General features: G+C 43.1%; 2 protein-coding genes across 3 annotated transcripts in view; one reads left to right on the top strand and one right to left on the bottom strand.

Moving 5' to 3' along the window:
* The window catches only part of VEZT (vezatin, adherens junctions transmembrane protein), a 50,385-nt gene extending 50,180 nt beyond the window's left edge, over positions 1-205 (bottom strand). For both annotated transcript variants that reach the window (XM_021390021.1, XM_021390100.1), the window contains exon 1: positions 30-205. In XM_021390021.1, the coding sequence (XP_021245696.1) occupies positions 30-65 (36 nt within the window). In that variant the 5' untranslated portion in view covers positions 66-205. The remainder of the gene's footprint in view (positions 1-29) is intronic.
* FGD6 (FYVE, RhoGEF and PH domain containing 6) overlaps positions 290-18,169 on the top strand; it is a 69,602-nt gene continuing 51,722 nt past the window's right edge. The window contains exons 1-2 of the mRNA XM_021389059.1: positions 290-485; positions 9,293-11,732. Coding sequence (XP_021244734.1) covers positions 473-485; positions 9,293-11,732 — 2,453 coding nt within the window. The 5' untranslated portion in view covers positions 290-472. The remainder of the gene's footprint in view (positions 486-9,292; positions 11,733-18,169) is intronic.

The raw sequence follows: 18,169 nt of genomic DNA, 5'->3' as shown, positions 1-18,169 counted from the left end.
AGTCCGCCCCGGGTCGCCCCCGCGCCCACCTCAAACACCACTTCTTCGTCAAACTCCGGTGTCATCCTCCCGCCGCCATGCCACCCCCTGCGGGCACGCTGGGAAACGGAGTCCGCCCCGCCGGCGGCGGCACCTTCCCCGTCTCGCGGCCGGCGGAACTACAGCTCCCAGCGGGCACGGCGCGCCCGCTTCCGGGCAGGGGGCGGGGCGGCGGGCGTTGGGCGGGCCCGAGACGGGGGCGGGCTGGCGCCCGGCAGGGGGCGCCGCTGCGCACGGAGCGGCCGTTGCGGGGCGCGCGGCGGGCGCTGGTAGCGCTCAGTGTGCCGCCCGCCGCGGGGCGTTATGCGGGAGCGGGCGGAGGGCGCTGCCGGGGGGCGGCGCGGGCGGACAATGGGCTCCTGTTGCCAGGCCCCGAGCGGGGCCGCGCCGTGACGGACAGGGGAGCGCGGAGCGGAGCGGTGCGGGGAGAGCCATGAGCTCCGCCGGTGAGTGCCGGGGGAAGTTGGGGAGCGGCCGGGGGGAGGCAGGCGGGACGGCGGTGCTCCGGTGCCGGCCTGTCCCGTCCCAGCGCGGCACCCCCGGGGCCGCCCCGAGGTTCGCGCCCGGCGCCGCGGAGCAGCCCTGCACGGCCGCTGTCACTGCCGAGCGGCGCCGCTCGGTGCCGCCGCCACGGGAGCGGTTGCCGGGCCGGGAGCTTTGCCGGCGGGACAGCCCCGGCTCCGGCGGCTGCCTGCGGGCTCCGGCCCTCTGCCGGGGCAGAGGCGCTGCGAAGCGCTCGGAGCGTCCCCGGGCGGCTTGGGCTGAAGGGACCCTGCGGCCCGTCCCCGGTCCCAGCCTCTGCCGTGGGCAGGAACACCTCGCACCGGATGGAGCTGCCCAGGGCTCCGTCCAGCCTGGCCGTGAGCCCCTCCGGGCATGGGGCACCCGCGTCTTCTCCGGGCAGCCGGTGCCACTGCCTCACCGCTGTCTCAGCGACAATCTTTCCCCTAACATCTAACCTAAATCTCCCCTCCGCTGGTTAAAAGCCGTTCCTCCTTGTCCTGTCCCTGCACCCCCTGACAAAGAGTCCCTCCCCAACTTTCACCCGTAGGCGCAGCACCCGTCCCTCTCCTGCGTACCGACCTGCTGCCATTCTACCGCTTCCCTTCACCGTTTTCAGTGTGACGGCCAAAAGAGCTGCGAGGCAAATTCCTGGTTTAAAAGCAGAGCTCCCCGTGCTGAAGGGAGTTGCGAGCGTTTTCCTTTCCGTTTGTTTATCCGGTTGTGTGTCAGTGGTACTTTTGTTCACCCGTCTGCTACATTAGCGGGTTCCTTTCTAGGCTGCTTGAAGATGGGGACAGCAGGTCATTTCTGCATTGAAAAGATGCCCTGTGGAATTATGATGTATTGAGTGGAAACACAACTAATTGCAGCGCAAACCTGAAGCAGCAAAGTGTTTCCTGTAAGGAGCTGGGGGGAGGGCTGTTTTAAACCAAAAGGAATACGGATTTCAGGGAAAAACAGGAGTCAGGTTCTCAGTGTTTTCCTCTCAAATATATCAATTTGTTTTCTAATCTAGCATTAAGTTTTCTGGGCTCTCTTAGTTAATCAGAATTTACTGGAAAATAAAGAGCCACTGAATGCATCCTTCTGCTCCATTTCATATATCCCCAACAGAACTGATTTTGGTTAGCTTTGCAAACCATGTAATAAAGCGGTGTATCACCTCCACTTAGCAGCTGGATTGCATGTTCACATTATTAAGTAGTGCTACTGGTAGTACAATTCACTGCTGCCTTTTTTTTTTTTTTTATAAGAGTTAAACAGCTGTGCAAATAGAAGATCAGTGTTAGGGGGTGCCCAAGAGCTTAGAGCTGGGCTGTTAAAATTAAATTGGATACAGCAGTAAGTTTCTTAATGCTGGATTGGTTGCCAGCAGCTAGCAGTCACTGCAGGGCTCGCGGGGTCTGCTGTGCTGTTAGGGGTCGTGTTGTGATGGAGTGAGTGGGGAAGGTGGAAAGGGAGGGATTCACGTGGGCAAAGTCAATTGGAAAGCAAAAGAGAAAGGGATGTTGGGGAATATCAGTAAGGGGAAAGTGGGAAGGCTTCTGGAAAATGTGAATTTTAGGAAGCAATGAGAAGGGGAAGGCATAGGGAGTGCTGGTGGGCAGGGAGGTGAAGGTGAGAGGCTGCGGAGGGTGTTGAAGGGGGGTGAAGAATATATGCTGTGATGGATTATGCGAGGGTAAGAAAATATCTGGGGAACAGGCGGAACAGGATCAGAGATTCATGATCTCGTTGACAGTGCCGTGACAGCTTTTGGCAGTTCCAATAAGAAGCTCACGGGCAAGGCATGGCTGAGGAGACCGAGTGCTGAGGAGACACTTGTAAAGGTTGCACATCTGCCTCTACGTGTTGTCACAGAATTAGGCTTCTGAAATACGTGGACATGCTTTACAAGGCTGGTGCTTAAATAGAAACACACCACCTCCTATATTTTGCTTTCAGTCCAGTGACCTTTGGGATCTATTTCCTATACTGAAATTATTTAAATTGCAAATGCAGTCATTACTCTGTTTTGTGCTATGTAAAGTAGCTTGCTGATAACTGGGTAATAATGCAGATTAAATGTACACATGTTCATGTGAAGCTTTCAGGTGGGACTTGCGTTGCCTTTCGCTCTTCATCCAGGGCAGCTTGGAGGGCTGGAGGGTCTCTCTGGTGTCTTGTTTTAATGTACCTTTAGAACAAAGCAATTTGGTAGAGTGTCATCAGTATTGATTCAGTATTTGTAGTTAAGATTTGCAGAGATGAGTGACCTCAGCTTGGTAAGTGGGACTCTGGAAGGGACAGTGATACCTGATGTGGGGAGAGAAGTACTGAGCCCAGCTTCTGCCCATTGCCTGAAGGCGCGGAAGTGCCCAGCCTCAGCTCTGCTCCAGCTTGCTTTTTGCCTCTCTACATGACGCTGTGCTTTTTCCGTTTTTCTGTTTCCTCCACAAAATTGTTGCAGTTAAATCTCAGCCCAAATGTGGCTGTTACTCAGTGTCAGGCGAAGCAATTCTTTCATAGCTGTTGCCGTCACTTCCGAAAATGTATATGTAAATCTGGACTTCTTCAGAATTAAGTTACTGTAGTGCTTACTTAAAAACATTTGTAGATAATTTAAAACCCATTGTGCCGCAGTGAGAAACCTGTGGATGGTTTCACCTTTCTGTTGCAGCTAATGTTGCATTGCTTGCTCATGTGCTGCCCATTATTACATGTGGTGCTGATGAATGCACATTTACTCATTTTCTGCCTAGATCTATTGTGCTGTCTCCAAGTATGTGCTTTGCCTTTAAAAGGGAAAAACAAAAGCTGAGTTATGAGTTTGACAGTTATTATTTCTTGCTGAAGGAACAGCCCTTATATGTGAACCGATACAGATTATTTAATGTAGGCAGAACATACAGCTCAGATTCAAAATCTGATTTGACAGCAGCAATGAGAACTATGTACTGCATTTTAATGTCAAAAATGTAAATCAAAGGAAAAAAAATCTTAGCAGGAACAGAATAAACAAAACCAATGTGACTTTTCCAATCAAACCTCATTGCTTTCAAGGACTGAAGAAATGGAGCCTACAGGGTTTAATGCCCCTTTAACCCTCCAGTATGTCAACTCTCATTATAGTTACTTGGCTCTATCTCCAGATGTGATGTTAAAAGGTTGTTTATGTGTCTCTTGCACTTACCCTAAAGTTTTCCCCAACTTTCCTGTGTTATTTCAACAAGTCACTGGACAACCTGAGATTTTGAAATTGATGTTTTCCTTTTGCAGTTTGTTTAGGATGTTTTCTAAAAATGTGGTGGCTGGAAACCGTCATTCTCCCTTGTATTTTAAAAACTACACGTGTTCTCTTCCGGGATGTCATGACTCACTCCTTTTCTCATTTACTTTTTAACATTGTGACACCTGAAAAAATCAAAGTCTCTGCTTAATAAAACAAACAGACATTCACAGGAAATAAACTAATGAACTCAAAATACTTTTTTGAGGTGTTTGTCTAATAAAACCTCTTTGTGTAAATGAAAGTAAAGTAACTGAACTGAAATGTCTGTTAGAGTCATGAAAATTTAGGCTGCTCAAGAACAGGAGCTTTGCAGCACTGTTTCTCTGTATTAAGTGCCATCACACTGATCTTTGCATCTGTTCTGAACATATAGAAATAACATATAGCTATATATACTGTGTGGGAAGACAGGAATGTGCATAGGGTCAGCTATTAGAGAGTAGCTGATTTATCAAATTCACACCTTGGCTTACCCTGTAGCAACTTGACAGTGTACCTGTACCTTAAATCTAGGTCCAGCTCCCATAAAAATCCCCTTATGTCACCCTGACGAATCACTTCTCTGCCTTCCTGCAGTTCTGTGGTTCAAAAAGAAAATCACCTTCAGGCAGGCTGCAGGGCCATGGAGAAGGATGTCCTTAGGCAACCGGAGCCCATCCCAAGGAGGGTGGAGCCCAGAAGAGGTGCCCCTGCCCATGGGGCAGCATCACAAGGAGCGGGATATGGAGCTGTGGCTGCACAACAGCCTGTGCTGCCCAACAGACAGGCTACTGGGCTTTTGTGTTTATTCAGTATCCATTTGGTTTGGCTTGTGAAGGAGGACTGGGGTAATCAACCACAAACTTGTTTTCCGGCAGCTGGAACCCTTTGTCCCCATTTTCTCAGCCAGATGCAGGTGAACATAACTTTATCCCGTTCTTTTGCTGTTCCCAAGTGTGGAGGTTGTTCAAAATCACAACTTAGGAAAAAGTTCCTTTAACACGGTGGGATTTCTTACAGAACACCCAGTGTTATGTGAGCTTTTCCCAAAGTTCAACTCTGTATAGCTTCTTTTTCCCTACCTTTTTCCTGCATGTAAATGCTGGGTGGGCAAGATAACATGGTGTCAAAATCACAGGAGACTTAGAGCTGTTCTGTAACAGTTCTTTAAGACTGCATTGTCATACTGGCTTTCCTGCTCATTCACGATGTTGCATAGCTGAATAGACTTGAGCATTTTTAAGTTAAGTCCTTAGTTGCCAAACCCTATCATCTGAAGGACAGAAACAGGCACTTTCAGGCCAAAGTGCTCAGTGCAAGTTGCTCCAGGGTGAAGGTAGGACAGGAACATGGTTCCCTCAAACAAGGCTGAGTGTTGCGGAGAAACTCAGCAGGATGGGATGGGTGTAACGTTTTCCTCAGCACACTGGAGGAGATAATTCACCAAAGGGACAAACGTCTGCTCTGTACTGTGACCTGAAGATGGACAAAGAGGGAGTGTATGCACTGACCCACAATGCTAATGGCTATTATTGTTAGAAAAATAATGCCCCTTTTATCTTTTTTTTTTTTTTTTAAGTGTTGGGTGTTTTGGTATTTTTAAACATTTTTTTTCCCCCTTTAGCACTGTACGTAGCGTTGGCTGTTTACAGATAAGCAATAGATTTCCTGTTGGTGGTGGCAGTTTTGTTAGTCACTTTATTTATGGATTTCTTCCTTTCCCTAGCCAAGCAGAACAGAGGATATCTCTGCCCTCTTCTGTGGCTCCCAACCATTTAATCCGCTGGTGCAACTAAAACTTTGTGTTTCTGCTCTTATGCTTGGTAGCCCATGATGCTAGTCTGGATGCAGGGTTCATCTCTGAGCTTTGGGTAAGATCGGATGGGAAGAATCAGTGATTCTCCGTTTCTGTCCCCCGAGTACCACAACGTAGGGAATCCAACGTTCAGTCTACAATTTCATCTGAAATTACCACGCATCTCAGAAAGTGAGTTTAGGTTGATTGTAAGTGCTGGTGACTCAACCACAACCACAGGCAAGATATTCCTGTAGTCAGTTATCCCTAGATGTTATAATAACTCTTCTTTCAAGTTCAGCTGTGGGATCTCAGTGCGTCTTTGTTTCTTGATTAAAGAGCCATCTATTATGAAAATCTCTCACGTTTCTACAAGAATATATGCTGTCACTATCTCACTTCTTAAATTCTCAGCTAGATTAAGCAGGATGAGCTTTCTTGGCATTTGAGGTGTGATTTTTAGACCTTAGATACTTCTTATAGCTATTTCTTGAATTCATCCCAAGTTTTCCTTTAAGAATGCCAGTGGTGATATAGTGTATCGCATATAGCAGGTGTCTGGCAGGTGCGGCATATACAAATATTTCAATGCCCCTCATCTTTTAATGTTTATCTCCTTATAATCTGAAGGATTATTTAACCACCTTACCTGTAAACTTGCATGTATTTAATATAAAGTATCTATCTACAACAATTCCCGAATCCTCTTCATTTTCTGCTCTCCTAAGTGTAACCAGCAGCCTTTGTTCTTAGGTGAATAGTTCCATTTGGCACCAGGAAAAACCCTGTCATTCAAACAAGTCACCACATTGCGCTTTTGTTGCATAATGCTTCCTTGATTATATTTCTCGGTTTTCACCAAACGGCTTGCTTTCACTTGTCTTTTAACAAGAAGTCATTCTTTTGTGACTTCCAGTCATTCCTTACACCTTCATATAGAACAGTTGCCTCCTACTTAGTTTTTTTCATTTCAGAGTGGAGAAAATGTCCCTTTTAAAACACTGCACTACATAAACCTGGTTTGGATTTGCACACGGTGAATTAAATAAGTTCATAATCAATGGAACTTCATCAATTTCTAATTGAAATCTAGTAATTACACATTTACACTAGCTATACTTTGTTGTTGTTGTTGTTGTTAAGAAGTTCATCACTTGTATTTTTCATAAACTCAAAGATGTTTGGTTGGGGAAAATTATTGGTGTGCATTCCCTTCCTGGATTCTTGACTCTCACAACGTAAATGTGTATATGGGCTTGTCACGCAGCTCCTGATTCAGTCATCTTCTGCAGATCTGTCTTCCTGCGGACACTGTCACGTGCCTGTTAAAACATTGACCCTTATCCATTCTAGATGAAACTGGCTATCATGTGGAAGCAGATAGTGGGGTCTTTGTCTCGTCTACCCGTCCCAGTAGTTTTTAATATTCAAGTCATTTGAAAAATTCTAGTAGGCTTTGGAAGTCCTACTGAATCACGCTTCTTAACGAGAGGGAATTTTTCTCGCTCTATTCATTGCCCAGGTTTCCAATATTGGCACGTAGACAACTTTGCATTCTCTTCATTCTCATGTTTTAGCTGTGAATCTCATAGTATTACATTGTACCTTCTCATTGTTTTCCCTTATGAATACCAGCTGAAAGCCCTGCAGGTTAATCTGGTTTGATTGCTCTCTGAAATAGTAGGCAGTTCCACTACAGTGAAAGAAGCTTTGGAGTTTGGCAGACATCAGTTCACAGAGTGGGACAACTAATTTGTGGGATATCGCTTACCTAGTCGGCATTTCATCTCCTGAATCTTCTGCAGTCTGTTCTTCTCATTAGGGGATCAGGAAGGGTTCCCAGACAGACCGTTTCTCTCCTGTTTTCAGGGAGCTGTAATAGCTTAGTAAATATAACTGAGCATGGCCCCATGGATCAGCAGTTGCCCATCCAAAGGGTTAATATTTTTTTTCCCAGCAAACTATTGGCTTACAGCTCCCTGTATGGGAAATCCCTATCTTTAGAGAGGAAATAGAAGGTGGTACATCCTTTGCAGTAACTGATACGCTGTTGGCTCTGATGTTGTATGTATGTACATGTTGTAGCATGTTTGGCTATATGGAGCTTTACCTTTCCAAAGCAATTCTGTGCTCCCTCTTGTAAAATGTCTAAAAAATCATCTCTGCCATCTGATTTATCTCTTTTTTTTAATAGAAGTGCAGCAAGGACAGCTATTCTAAGTCTAAGCAGAGTCAGTCTGGATACCATTTAATGATTCATGTCCTAGAAAAACATCGTTTTCCTGTTTCTATAGTGGAGACATTGTTCCTGGCTGTCTGCTTTGAGCAGTGGCTTAGTGTTTGGGAAATGCTTGCATCTGAGTGCATCTTCTTCTTCTTTTTTTTTTTTAAACATCGAGATTCCTTTCAAACAAAAAGACAAAACAGAAAAACCCTCAAGCCTGAAAATGTATTCTCATGTTTTTAGGCTAGAGACTTGGATAGAGTCACAAATTTATAATAGTAAATAATAATAAAAAGCCACCAAGCCCACAGTTAAAATGAAATAATTAATAAATGGCTTATCCGATCGTTTAGCTGTGTAAGATCAATTACATGTTTTCTTGAGATTTTTATTCAACATGTGTATGACTTCCTGCAAGTATACAAAAATATGGTTCAAAACACACCTATAAATACAGAGGTAGTACATATAAAAATAGAGTGAGAAACTCAATTACTGTATAAGTGAGTCTGCACATATCAAAATCCCTCAGAGCACTTAGAAATATTTTCCAACATATGCACTGCTCATAACTTATCTCCTGCAATGTGAAAATGTTTCAGGCATATTAAAAAAAAAAAAAACAACAAAATAAAACAAACCCAGAACACGATAGTATCCAAGTTCCTCTCGTGCTCCTTTTCCTGCCCTCTGCTCTCTCTGGGCTTTGTCATCTACTGTGGTCAAGTGGGTCATAAGTCGTTGATAGCAGCGATGGCTGTTTCTAGGTCACAGTAGCATGTTTGGAAGAGATTTTTTTAAGTTGCACAGAAATAACATTTTACTCATACAGTAGGAAAACATTGGCTTGCTGCAAATTATTGCATTAGCTTCACACCTCAGCTCATTACACTTAACTGGTGGTGGTGACGTGCAAGTTTTACAGATGGTACAACAATCCATCTAAATGTTGTTTGAAAAGAAGAGGAAGGGAAAGGAGAATTTTAGGTTGCAAATTTCCAAAGGTGATAAGGGGAGGGGAACTGAAGTGCCCTGGTATTTACCCTGTCTATTCTGTTATCTTGGTTGCTTATTATATCCTAGGCACTTAATAGATTTGCAAAATTTTTGAAAGGTGTTACAATAATTGAGACTTCAAAACCAACCTAATCCATTTTGTTTTCTTAGCATCATACTTCAATATCTGATCAGGGACATGCATTTTCACAAAGTTAAACTGTTTTTTTTTTTTAACAAATAAGTGACCCTTGAAGGCTTCTTCCATCCTTGTTTGTACCTCTTGAAAAGAAGAAAGGCAACTCATGAAAAAGCAATGGTAGGGAAAGGAGGCATGCTTTTAAGAGGAAAATATATACGTATACAACAATATGTATACATGTGTATATGTCAATCGTGATTTAAATGTTACAAGACTGTGGTGCAGGTGAATTTGTTCTGTAGGTTGATGGTGACTAATGCCTTTGTTTTCCATCCTTCCTAGAGATTAAGAAGCCGCCCGTGGCCCCCAAACCAAAATTTGTGGTAGGACACAAGGCAACACCTCCACCCGTTGCACCGAAGCCCGATATTGTGCTTTCTGATGTTTTACAAGCAGCAAGGAAATCTAAGCCAGCTATTGCACCAAAACCAAAGGTTCTCAAGAGCTCATCCGTTCCAGAAGTTAAGCCTCCATCTTGTGCAAGGAAAGGCACCAAAAGCTTTGAGGAACACAGAGGAGATTCTTCTCAAACACTGGACCACTTGAACTATAAAAATGAAGTATCAGAAGGGAGTACTGCTAACACCGCATATATTCTACCAATGTCCTCTTGCAAATTTGAATGCCTTCATAAGCTTGGAAATGGGGAGAACACTTGTAAAACTCAGATCATTCTTGAGCACTTTGAAAACTTAGAGAATATCAAAGTAGGTGAAAAAACTGCACTGGCTCTGGGGAGTAGTCCCAATGAAAAAATGACAAATAGAAGCCAGGTGGTTGTGAAAGCCAGCATTTTGGAAGAGAAACTTAAAGACGTTCTAACTCATGGTGTGTTCCCCAACAGCAGTCCTGTGAGGCACAGGTATGCAGACAAACTTTACAAAGGGGATGGCAACAGCTCCAGGAACGATGTAAAAATAGAGTTTATGGAACTTGTACAGTCATCTTCTTCTGAGGTAGCTAACGGGAGGCAACAAAATACTGACAGTAAGCTCACTGAAGATGAGTTTCGGATGTCTGAAACTTGTCCTAGTTTGATTGAAAATCGCAACAGTTGCTCTTGCCCACTGAACCAGGAAATCCTTGAAAATGAAAATGTAAATAGCACTAGTTCGTTTTCAGGTGAAATGGGTATGAAAATAGACACTGATAAAACTTCCTCTGAAACATGTTCAGTCCTGAGCTCAAAAATGCTTCCTATCCCTAAGCCAAGAAAGCCACGTGCTGCATGTCTTGTCCGTCAGGATGGCATAGACAGCATAGGAGAAGGAACAAAGGAGCCATCTAGTTCAGAGAATGATTCCTTTGGTCCTGCTGAACACAGCTTTAAAAAGCCAGCAAAAGTTAATGTCCTCGGTCAGAGCGTTTGCTATAACAATAATACAGAAGCGCTTAATCCTGAAAAATCTGAGATAACTCAAAGTGCTGCAGATGGAATGCATCCGAGGAAGGAACCTGCTGATACTGAAGAGTCAGCACTGCAAAATCTTTTGTCACAGTTATCGCACAAAGCTTCTGATTTGGTGGAAAATGTTGACTGTTCCACAGATACAGACCACAACTTAGGTAGCTCAGTGGATAAGATAGCAGATGATGCTAGTATGCCAGATACTGTGGACAAAAGGACTAGCTTTATCAGATGTGATACCTTGTCCATGAGTTTGCCAAAGCAAATAAAATTAACTGGCAGTCAGCACTCACCTGCTCCTAATAGCCTTCATGTTTCCCTACAAAAAGTGGATGACAGAGAAGCTAAAATCAAGGACGAAAGTTCTCCAAAAATCGTTCCTAAGAAACCACAGCGGCACAGCCTACCAGCTGCAGGAGTGCTGAAAAAAGCTGCGTCGGCAGAGCTGGTTGAGAAAAGTTCTTACACCTCCTGTGAAGACAAATCAAACAGCATTCTGGAAGGATCTCACTTCACACACGCTCCAGCCAGGGAGCAAGGTGCGCTATCATCCTGTGACATACCCAAACGTTCCTCTGAGAAACCCGTCTGGAAGTTACCTCACCCTATTCTTCCGTTTTCAGGAAATTCGGAGTCATTAAAATCTGCTAGCATTGCTCCCAGCTTCAGCCACGTGAGTGCTGTGACAAAGCCCAGAGCCAAATCTCTCTCTTCTGTGGACATGGAAAGGACAGACAAGCCTTGCAAAGACCCGCAGAAGAAAAACAGTTTGAAAAAGTTTCTCAACGTGAAACTGTCAGTTTGCTTAATGAAAAGTGACTTCCAAAAATTTCTGTCTAAAGGCAGCCAGTCAATGGATAGTTCTAGTGCTAACCTTTCCACTGGGGAAGGGTATGGGAATGGTATCAACCGTCAAGTAGCTTCTGTAGGCAGTGAAAGGAAAGCGAAATCTGCCAAGGCACGTTCCGTAGAAATAAGTAGTCCTGCACTGCAGAAGAAGAGACAGAGAAACAGAAGCCAGCCTGAGATGCGAAGTAACCAAAGGCTGGAGTCTTTAGATGGGCACTCACTGCTAGGAGAGAATTTGTCCCAAATGCACTTGAATTCTGTAACCAGCAGTTGTGCTCCTGAATATGAGAACTTGCGTCACTATGAGGAAATACCGGAGTATGAGAACTTGCCTTTTGCTATGGGTGCTGGTAAAAATCTGTGTTTGGAATGGCAGAATTCCAGCCGTGTGGAAGACCCGAGCCCCAGCTTGTATGAGATGGAGGAGCCTTTTCAAGCAGCAAGCAGGCGTGTGAGGCATGGCAGGTAACATAAAGAGAAAGGGGAAGTTAAACATCTCGCTTGCGGCTCTGGTGGTTGTAAACACATTTAGAGGATGACCCTAGAGGCTACATCCCTTTCATTAGATGTCAGCAGAACAGTCAGTGATGTGTGTCTTTGCATTTTCTTTTGAAGATCTGAAAACTGCACTTGGTGAAGAGGGTCAAGAGGAAAAATAGGCTACTTATTCTTTATATATGATTAAAATTTGGGAAATATATGCATGCGCTTTCCCAGATTTAATTAAAGTGATTAGATATAGTCACGTATTTGTATTCAAGAACACTTAAATAGGGAGGAATGAACCTTAGTCCAGTCTCAGGATGAACTGGAATAAATGTTCATAGAATGCATAGTTGCTGTGTTTGTAGGGGAAATTAATATATTTTTAGATCAGCTGATACAGCTGGAAAAAGCAGGCAAACTTTTGGGTATGCAAATTCTTCAGTGGGTCTTGAAAGCTCTTCTGGTGTAAGAAAAGATATTGCCTCTCCCTGAGCGCGCTAAGTCTTTTGTACCTTCCTGTGCCTACAGATGGAATAAAATTAGTGGAAGTGCAGGATTCTGTGTGACCTGTACAAAACATTACTGAAACACAGGGTTTTGTGACAGGTAGCAGGGAGCACTTGCTGCAGGGAAGGGAATGAGCTGTGGCTATGTTATCCCAGCAGATGGGGGAGGTAGTATCAGCAGATTCAAAAAGGGATTGGACTGGTTCAGATATGTCCAAAACAGATGCTAAGTGGAACAGGCGGGAGCAGACCTTGTAACATCTGTGGTGCTGTGATTGTAGGTGTTGGCAAGAAGAATGGGCCACATGGAGCAGCAGGCTCCCACATTCTCCTGAAATAGCATCTCTTACTGTGTCCGTCAGAGTATGCTAACGGATGAAGCATTGTTTTGATCCAGCTTGGTATTACTTAACTTCATAACTTCAGCTCATCTGTCGGTCTTACAGGTCCCTAAGGTTTGTCTCATAGCAGTGTGAAAGATTTAAACAAAATAGGCAGCCTGTATAATTCATAGTTCCCAGCAAGCTTCTTTATACTCTTGAGAGTATATGCATATTGATGAGAACAAATGAGCTAGCTTATAATCACATTAAACATTACTTTCCACTTAGGATTACTAAGCTTCTTTCTGGATGTATGCACAGCAAGTGTACACTCCGAAGACTCTGAGAGCTTGCCATTCTTTGGAGGAGCATGTTCTTTTATAGAGGAGAGGCAAATATTTTAAGTGGCATCCTTTGTTGGTAACTGTTTATATAGAATTGATATTCTCAACACTGGACTGATGGAAAGCATGAAGCTTTGTTGTGGGAAGTAGGATTTCTAGCTGTGAGCTCGTGGTATTGGTATATTTGCTCATATGTTTGTTAAGAATTTTTCTTGTTTACAATAGGTTGCTTCTTGTTTTCATCTTGGCATTCTTTTAGTGCTATGAATTCATGACTTCTTGTTTAAACACAGTTTTTGAATGTCTTTTGGAGATGCTGACTCCATTCTTTTGCTATTCCCTTGCTTTCATTTACCTTAGAAGAGCGAGACCAAACTTAAGGAAGGATATATTTTATGTGTTTGATCTATTATAGGTTTGTGTTGTGGTTGTGGCTGTTTGTCTTTGCTTTAGGAAATGAAAAGAAATGTTTTGCCGGATGAATGAAGCGCAGCAGGCATTAGACTGCAGTGGCTTCTTTTTTCTGGTGGTTTTCTCACCTGGCAGAGCACGTGAGATTTATAGTGAATATATATATGTTCACTCACCACGCTTCCTCGGTACCAACAGTGATTTAAGGATTTGAGTGATCTTTTGCACCCTGGCACATCTGTACCTGTGCTCCCTAAGCTGGGTGTTTTTGAAAGAACTGGATTTGTGTTGTGCTTTTCTTTTGAAAGCACATATAGGAAAACATAACCCGAATATTTCATTTAAGTCTTTATTTTAAACTAAATTGCATAGTCAGAATCTACCATAGGGAACAATTTATGCATTAAGTTACTTCAGTAGGGCAGGGAACAAAGAAATCCCAAGGAGCAAATGGGAACACATGGGCAGTGCTGACCTAGATCAGCTGGAGATGGAGGAGCAAGTGCTAGGGTTGGTTTCAGCTCTGCCTGTAAGGTACTGGGGTCCTTGTGCAGCCAGAGCCAAGCAGGCAGTTTTGCCAGTTTTCTCATCCATTGTTTTCCTACCTCCTTTGATGCCTCTTTATCAATGCCATCTTCCCTTTCTGCATAGCTCTTTAAGAAACTTTTATCATTCCCTGTGCCAAGTGACGTTATAAAACCGGTTAGAGAAACAGTGCCGATGTTATTGTAATAATTACTGCTAGCATTTTCTCAACCTGTCAGAACATGCACTTACCTTTATTCCATACATTGCAGCACATAGAACTTCTGTAGTGCACTGCTAATGGGAAGCAATTTTTCTTACGATTAAAGCCAGTGTAGAGATACATAGTGTGATTCCCTATGCTTCTAGTCATACAGTGTATATGCAGAATATTCATTCGGAACACAAATTTTGCCATTACCAGAAGAGTTCTGTAGCATTTACCCAATGTTACATTTCTTTGTGGAGGCAGATATAAAATTCCCAGTGCTTCAGCAGCTACTGAGCAGTTTCCTCCCGATCCCATCTGGTGAAACCAGTAGGCTTTAATGGAGAATGCTAATAGCTTCTGTAGTCTTAGCCTAAACTCATGTCTTACTAAATTCAGATACTTTTTATTTGCTTTGGCCTTCTCTCAGGAATTTAAATCTAGAATGGCAGACCTGGGTAATTAATAGTGTGGGTATCAGTTGTTGTTAGCCACTTGATTTTTGAGTTATTTGATGCTGGCCTTCCTGCTACTGCTGTGGGGCTTGGATTTAGGAGGAGGGGAGTGAGTGTCCTGAGCCCTAGGGAAGAGGCACAGCTGGCAGGGGGGAGGCTGGTGGGCCCGGCTGGCTACCAGCACCTCAGGGGAATATTCTGAATACAGACAGTCACCAGACCCTTGGTAGCAGATAATCCATGTATTGTTTCCACTGTAAAATAAAGAAGTCTCTTGAAATAGTTTTTAAGGATTGTTTGTTTTGCCCTGCTCTACCTCTTTGACAGCCATTTTAAAATGGCTAGCAAGGGTGCATTCGTTGTTAGGAGGATTCTGCGAAGTGAGTGAGGAGCAGATGCTCTGGGATAGATAATGTACAGTTAACATGTAAAATAAATTTTAAATATTACTATCTCCTTGGTGGTAACAGCAAGGAAAGCAGCTTTTTATTGTTTTTTTTTTTTTTTTTTTTTTTTTTCAGAGTGTTGTGGTTTTGAGAAATATGGTCCAGGCCTGAAATGTGAGTGAAAAGTCAGTGCTGCTTGTACCAACACAACCATTCTTTTTAGTATTGCCAGAGACCAGCAGTTGAAACACTTCTATTTTGAAGTAACACTTCCTAATAAAAGAGAAATATTTATACATTTATTATCCTTTTCTTCTTAATAACAAACTGTGTTGAAGAAGGCAAAATCTTCCTTAAAACCAAAAGTAATATTGACTATTTCTATATCCAGTAATCTAAAAATGTGGAGGAAAAGCCAAAATGACTTGAAACATATGTAATGGTGCAAAAAAACAGGAAGGTAAACTTCTCTGGATCCTGTGGGCTACTTTTTTGCATTTTTTGCATAGTTTCTGGCAATGGATTTATTCTTCCGGTTCAGCGTGTCTGTTCTTTCACCCTTCAGGAAGAGCATGATGTATTTCCTGGCTACTTTTGACAATGTTCCTTCAAGATCTTCCAACTGTACATGGTTACTAATGGATTTGGATGAAATGTATAGCTGTGTCATTGTATTTCCTGCTAGGATATTCCTTCTGCAAGGGCTGTGGAGGGGGAGTGCAATGTAACAACAATGCTTTGAGATCTTAGTGTTGCTTCCTTTATACCCTGCTTCCTATTTTCCCCCATCTGTGCTGATTTAGAATAGCCCATTAGTTTTCCAGAAATGAACGCCTCAGTGTAAAATGTATCAGTTATCAAGACTAAATTCTGCTCTGATGACTGAGTCCCCAGAGGTCAATTGTGTCTCTATGAAAGCCTTCCTGGAATAGTGAATTTAGTACTGAAATCTGTGTAATTAAGCACTTGGCTTTAATAGGTATTCATTCCTCTTTGATGTACTGAACTTCATTAGGGTTTTGAGGCATGCTTCTTAGAAGTAGTGTCACACCAGATGTGGTGTTTAGTGACTGGCTGTGTTAGGGAAGCGTTTTTTTGGTTTGCGTCTTGCAACTGCAAATTTCCTGCTCAGAAACTTTTTAAGAGAAACACTAAATTCATAAAATAATAGCATTTTAAAATATTTTTCAAGCACACTAAGATTTGAATGCATGAAATACTTTTTAGGTATTGAAGTTGTTCTGTTTGCATTTCTGCGTTAAAAAAAGATAATAATTCACATCACTTAATAAAATTCAGAAAAAGAGAATATGATTTCCTTTTAAGTAGAGGCCAAGTGTGTAGATTTTGGATTTCGTCTGCTTCTTCATCTTTACAGCAGATTAGTTTCTGATCTGCCAAAGTCAGGCTCCTTACTCCCCACCAGCAGCTCTTTAGTTGCATCCATTTCTCAGCCCTCTCCCGTGCTTCCAGCTGGCTTCTGCTCAGAGGGGATTTAGGTTATTTTCAGGGACCCTTACCCTGGGGCTGTACACCACGCTGGGTACTCCTTCTCTTTCCAGAGGGTCTGCTCAAGTCAATTGTCCTTGGGCCTGGGAAATACCCTATATTGTATTGTCAAGTTGATTATATTGTAGTGCTAGGGTAGTGCAGTGAAACTGCATGAAAGATAGGCAAGTGAATTTTTAGCTCAAGAAAACACATAGGGTGTGTTGTCCCTTTTTTTTTCCTTTTCTTGCAGGAGTCTTTATGCAAGTCTTTGTCTCCACGGTCTAATTTTCCAACTGGATGAGGAATTTTACATAGCATTGGGATGGTTTTCAATCATACGGGTTTATAATTTAGTCTGCTATATCACTTGAAAGAAAATACATATATTATAATAAGAAGATATGCACTCTGGGGCAATACTTGTGTCTTCTAAAGCACCCTGGGAGAAGTATACCAAGCATTTTTTCTAAATGAGAATAAACAGGAACTTCTTGCGCTAAAAGAATTTTAGCACGTTCTTGTGCAAATGGGTTTGAGATGTGCTGATTTCATCTGTTTGGATGCTGGGAGAGATTCTGAGACTCATTGCTTTCTTGTCAGATCCAAAGGAGAGAAATTAAGTGGAAAGCTGCTTTTGTCCGAAACCAAGTCTGTAATTCTTGTATGCAACCCAGTCTCGAAAATGTTTGGAAAGTCTTAGGAAATTAAAACAATTCACGATCTCCAAGGTTGTCATGAAAGAGAATTTTTGTCTTCTGAGTGGATTTGGTTTATCTTTCATCCTCTTTTGAAGGGCTCATGGTTGATGGATAGAAAGAAATAGGTGAAGCAAGTTGACCTAGACACCATGCATGGCAAAACTTTTAACAAACAAAAACAAAGAATTAGAAGAGCAATGATAAAAGATTTCTTGTTTATCCAATTTTACAAGTGCTACATAAAAATAGATGTTGTTTAACTTCTTGACGTTATCCTTTTGTGAAGCCCAGCTCAGGCTGGGTGTGTTGGCATGTATGAGGGAAGCAGTAGTGGCCAAGATAAGGCCAGCCCTGCTGGGACGTGCTTGCTGCTTGCTGGGCAAATCCCTCTGCTGCTTGCAAAAAGCCTTTGTGTGGTTCCTTGTGTCACTGTTTTGTACAGTCTGGCAAATTATGGCGTGTTAACTTTGGTGTACTTGCCATCCTTATGCAATAAAAGAGCCATTTTGACTGTAAAGGCATTACCTGTTACAAGCTTAAGGTTAAACTGTTCTATCATTCATTTCCCACCAAAGAAGTGCTCTCTGCAGATAGCAAAAAATGCTGTAGCTGTGCTGTTTCCTGTTAAAATACAAGGATGTCCTCATCCTTCCTCCCAGTGATATTATGTCAGGCTGGCGTGCTGGCCTCACTGGCCATGGGGCAATGAAAAGGCATCAGAAGGAGCCCCGAGGCCATCAGGCATGGAGCCACCCCTTTCAGTCCCACTCCCTCTCATATGGGTACAGGAGCTCAAGTGTCACTCCCACAATCCCCAATGCTTTATTTTTCTTTCTCCTTTTACTCCACGCTCGCTTTTTCTGGATTTCAGCATTCTTTCTACTTGTTTCCTGTTCCTCAAGAAGAGGGAAGCCAACTCGATGCAGCATTTGTTGCCTGATGCTGGCCTTGCACCCTGAATCAAGCGCAGACCTCCCTGTCTCTGATTGCCAACAGTGCTGTATGCTGCAGGTTCCCAACACATAGTTTCAGAGAGTATCTCAGATGGGAATTGATGAAAGACCCATTT

The sequence above is a fragment of the Numida meleagris genome, chromosome 1, assembly GCF_002078875.1.
Source record: "Numida meleagris isolate 19003 breed g44 Domestic line chromosome 1, NumMel1.0, whole genome shotgun sequence".
NCBI lineage: Eukaryota > Metazoa > Chordata > Aves > Galliformes > Numididae > Numida > Numida meleagris.
The sequence above is the reverse complement of the archived record's forward strand: the minus strand, read 5'-3'. Positions and strand labels throughout refer to the sequence as shown.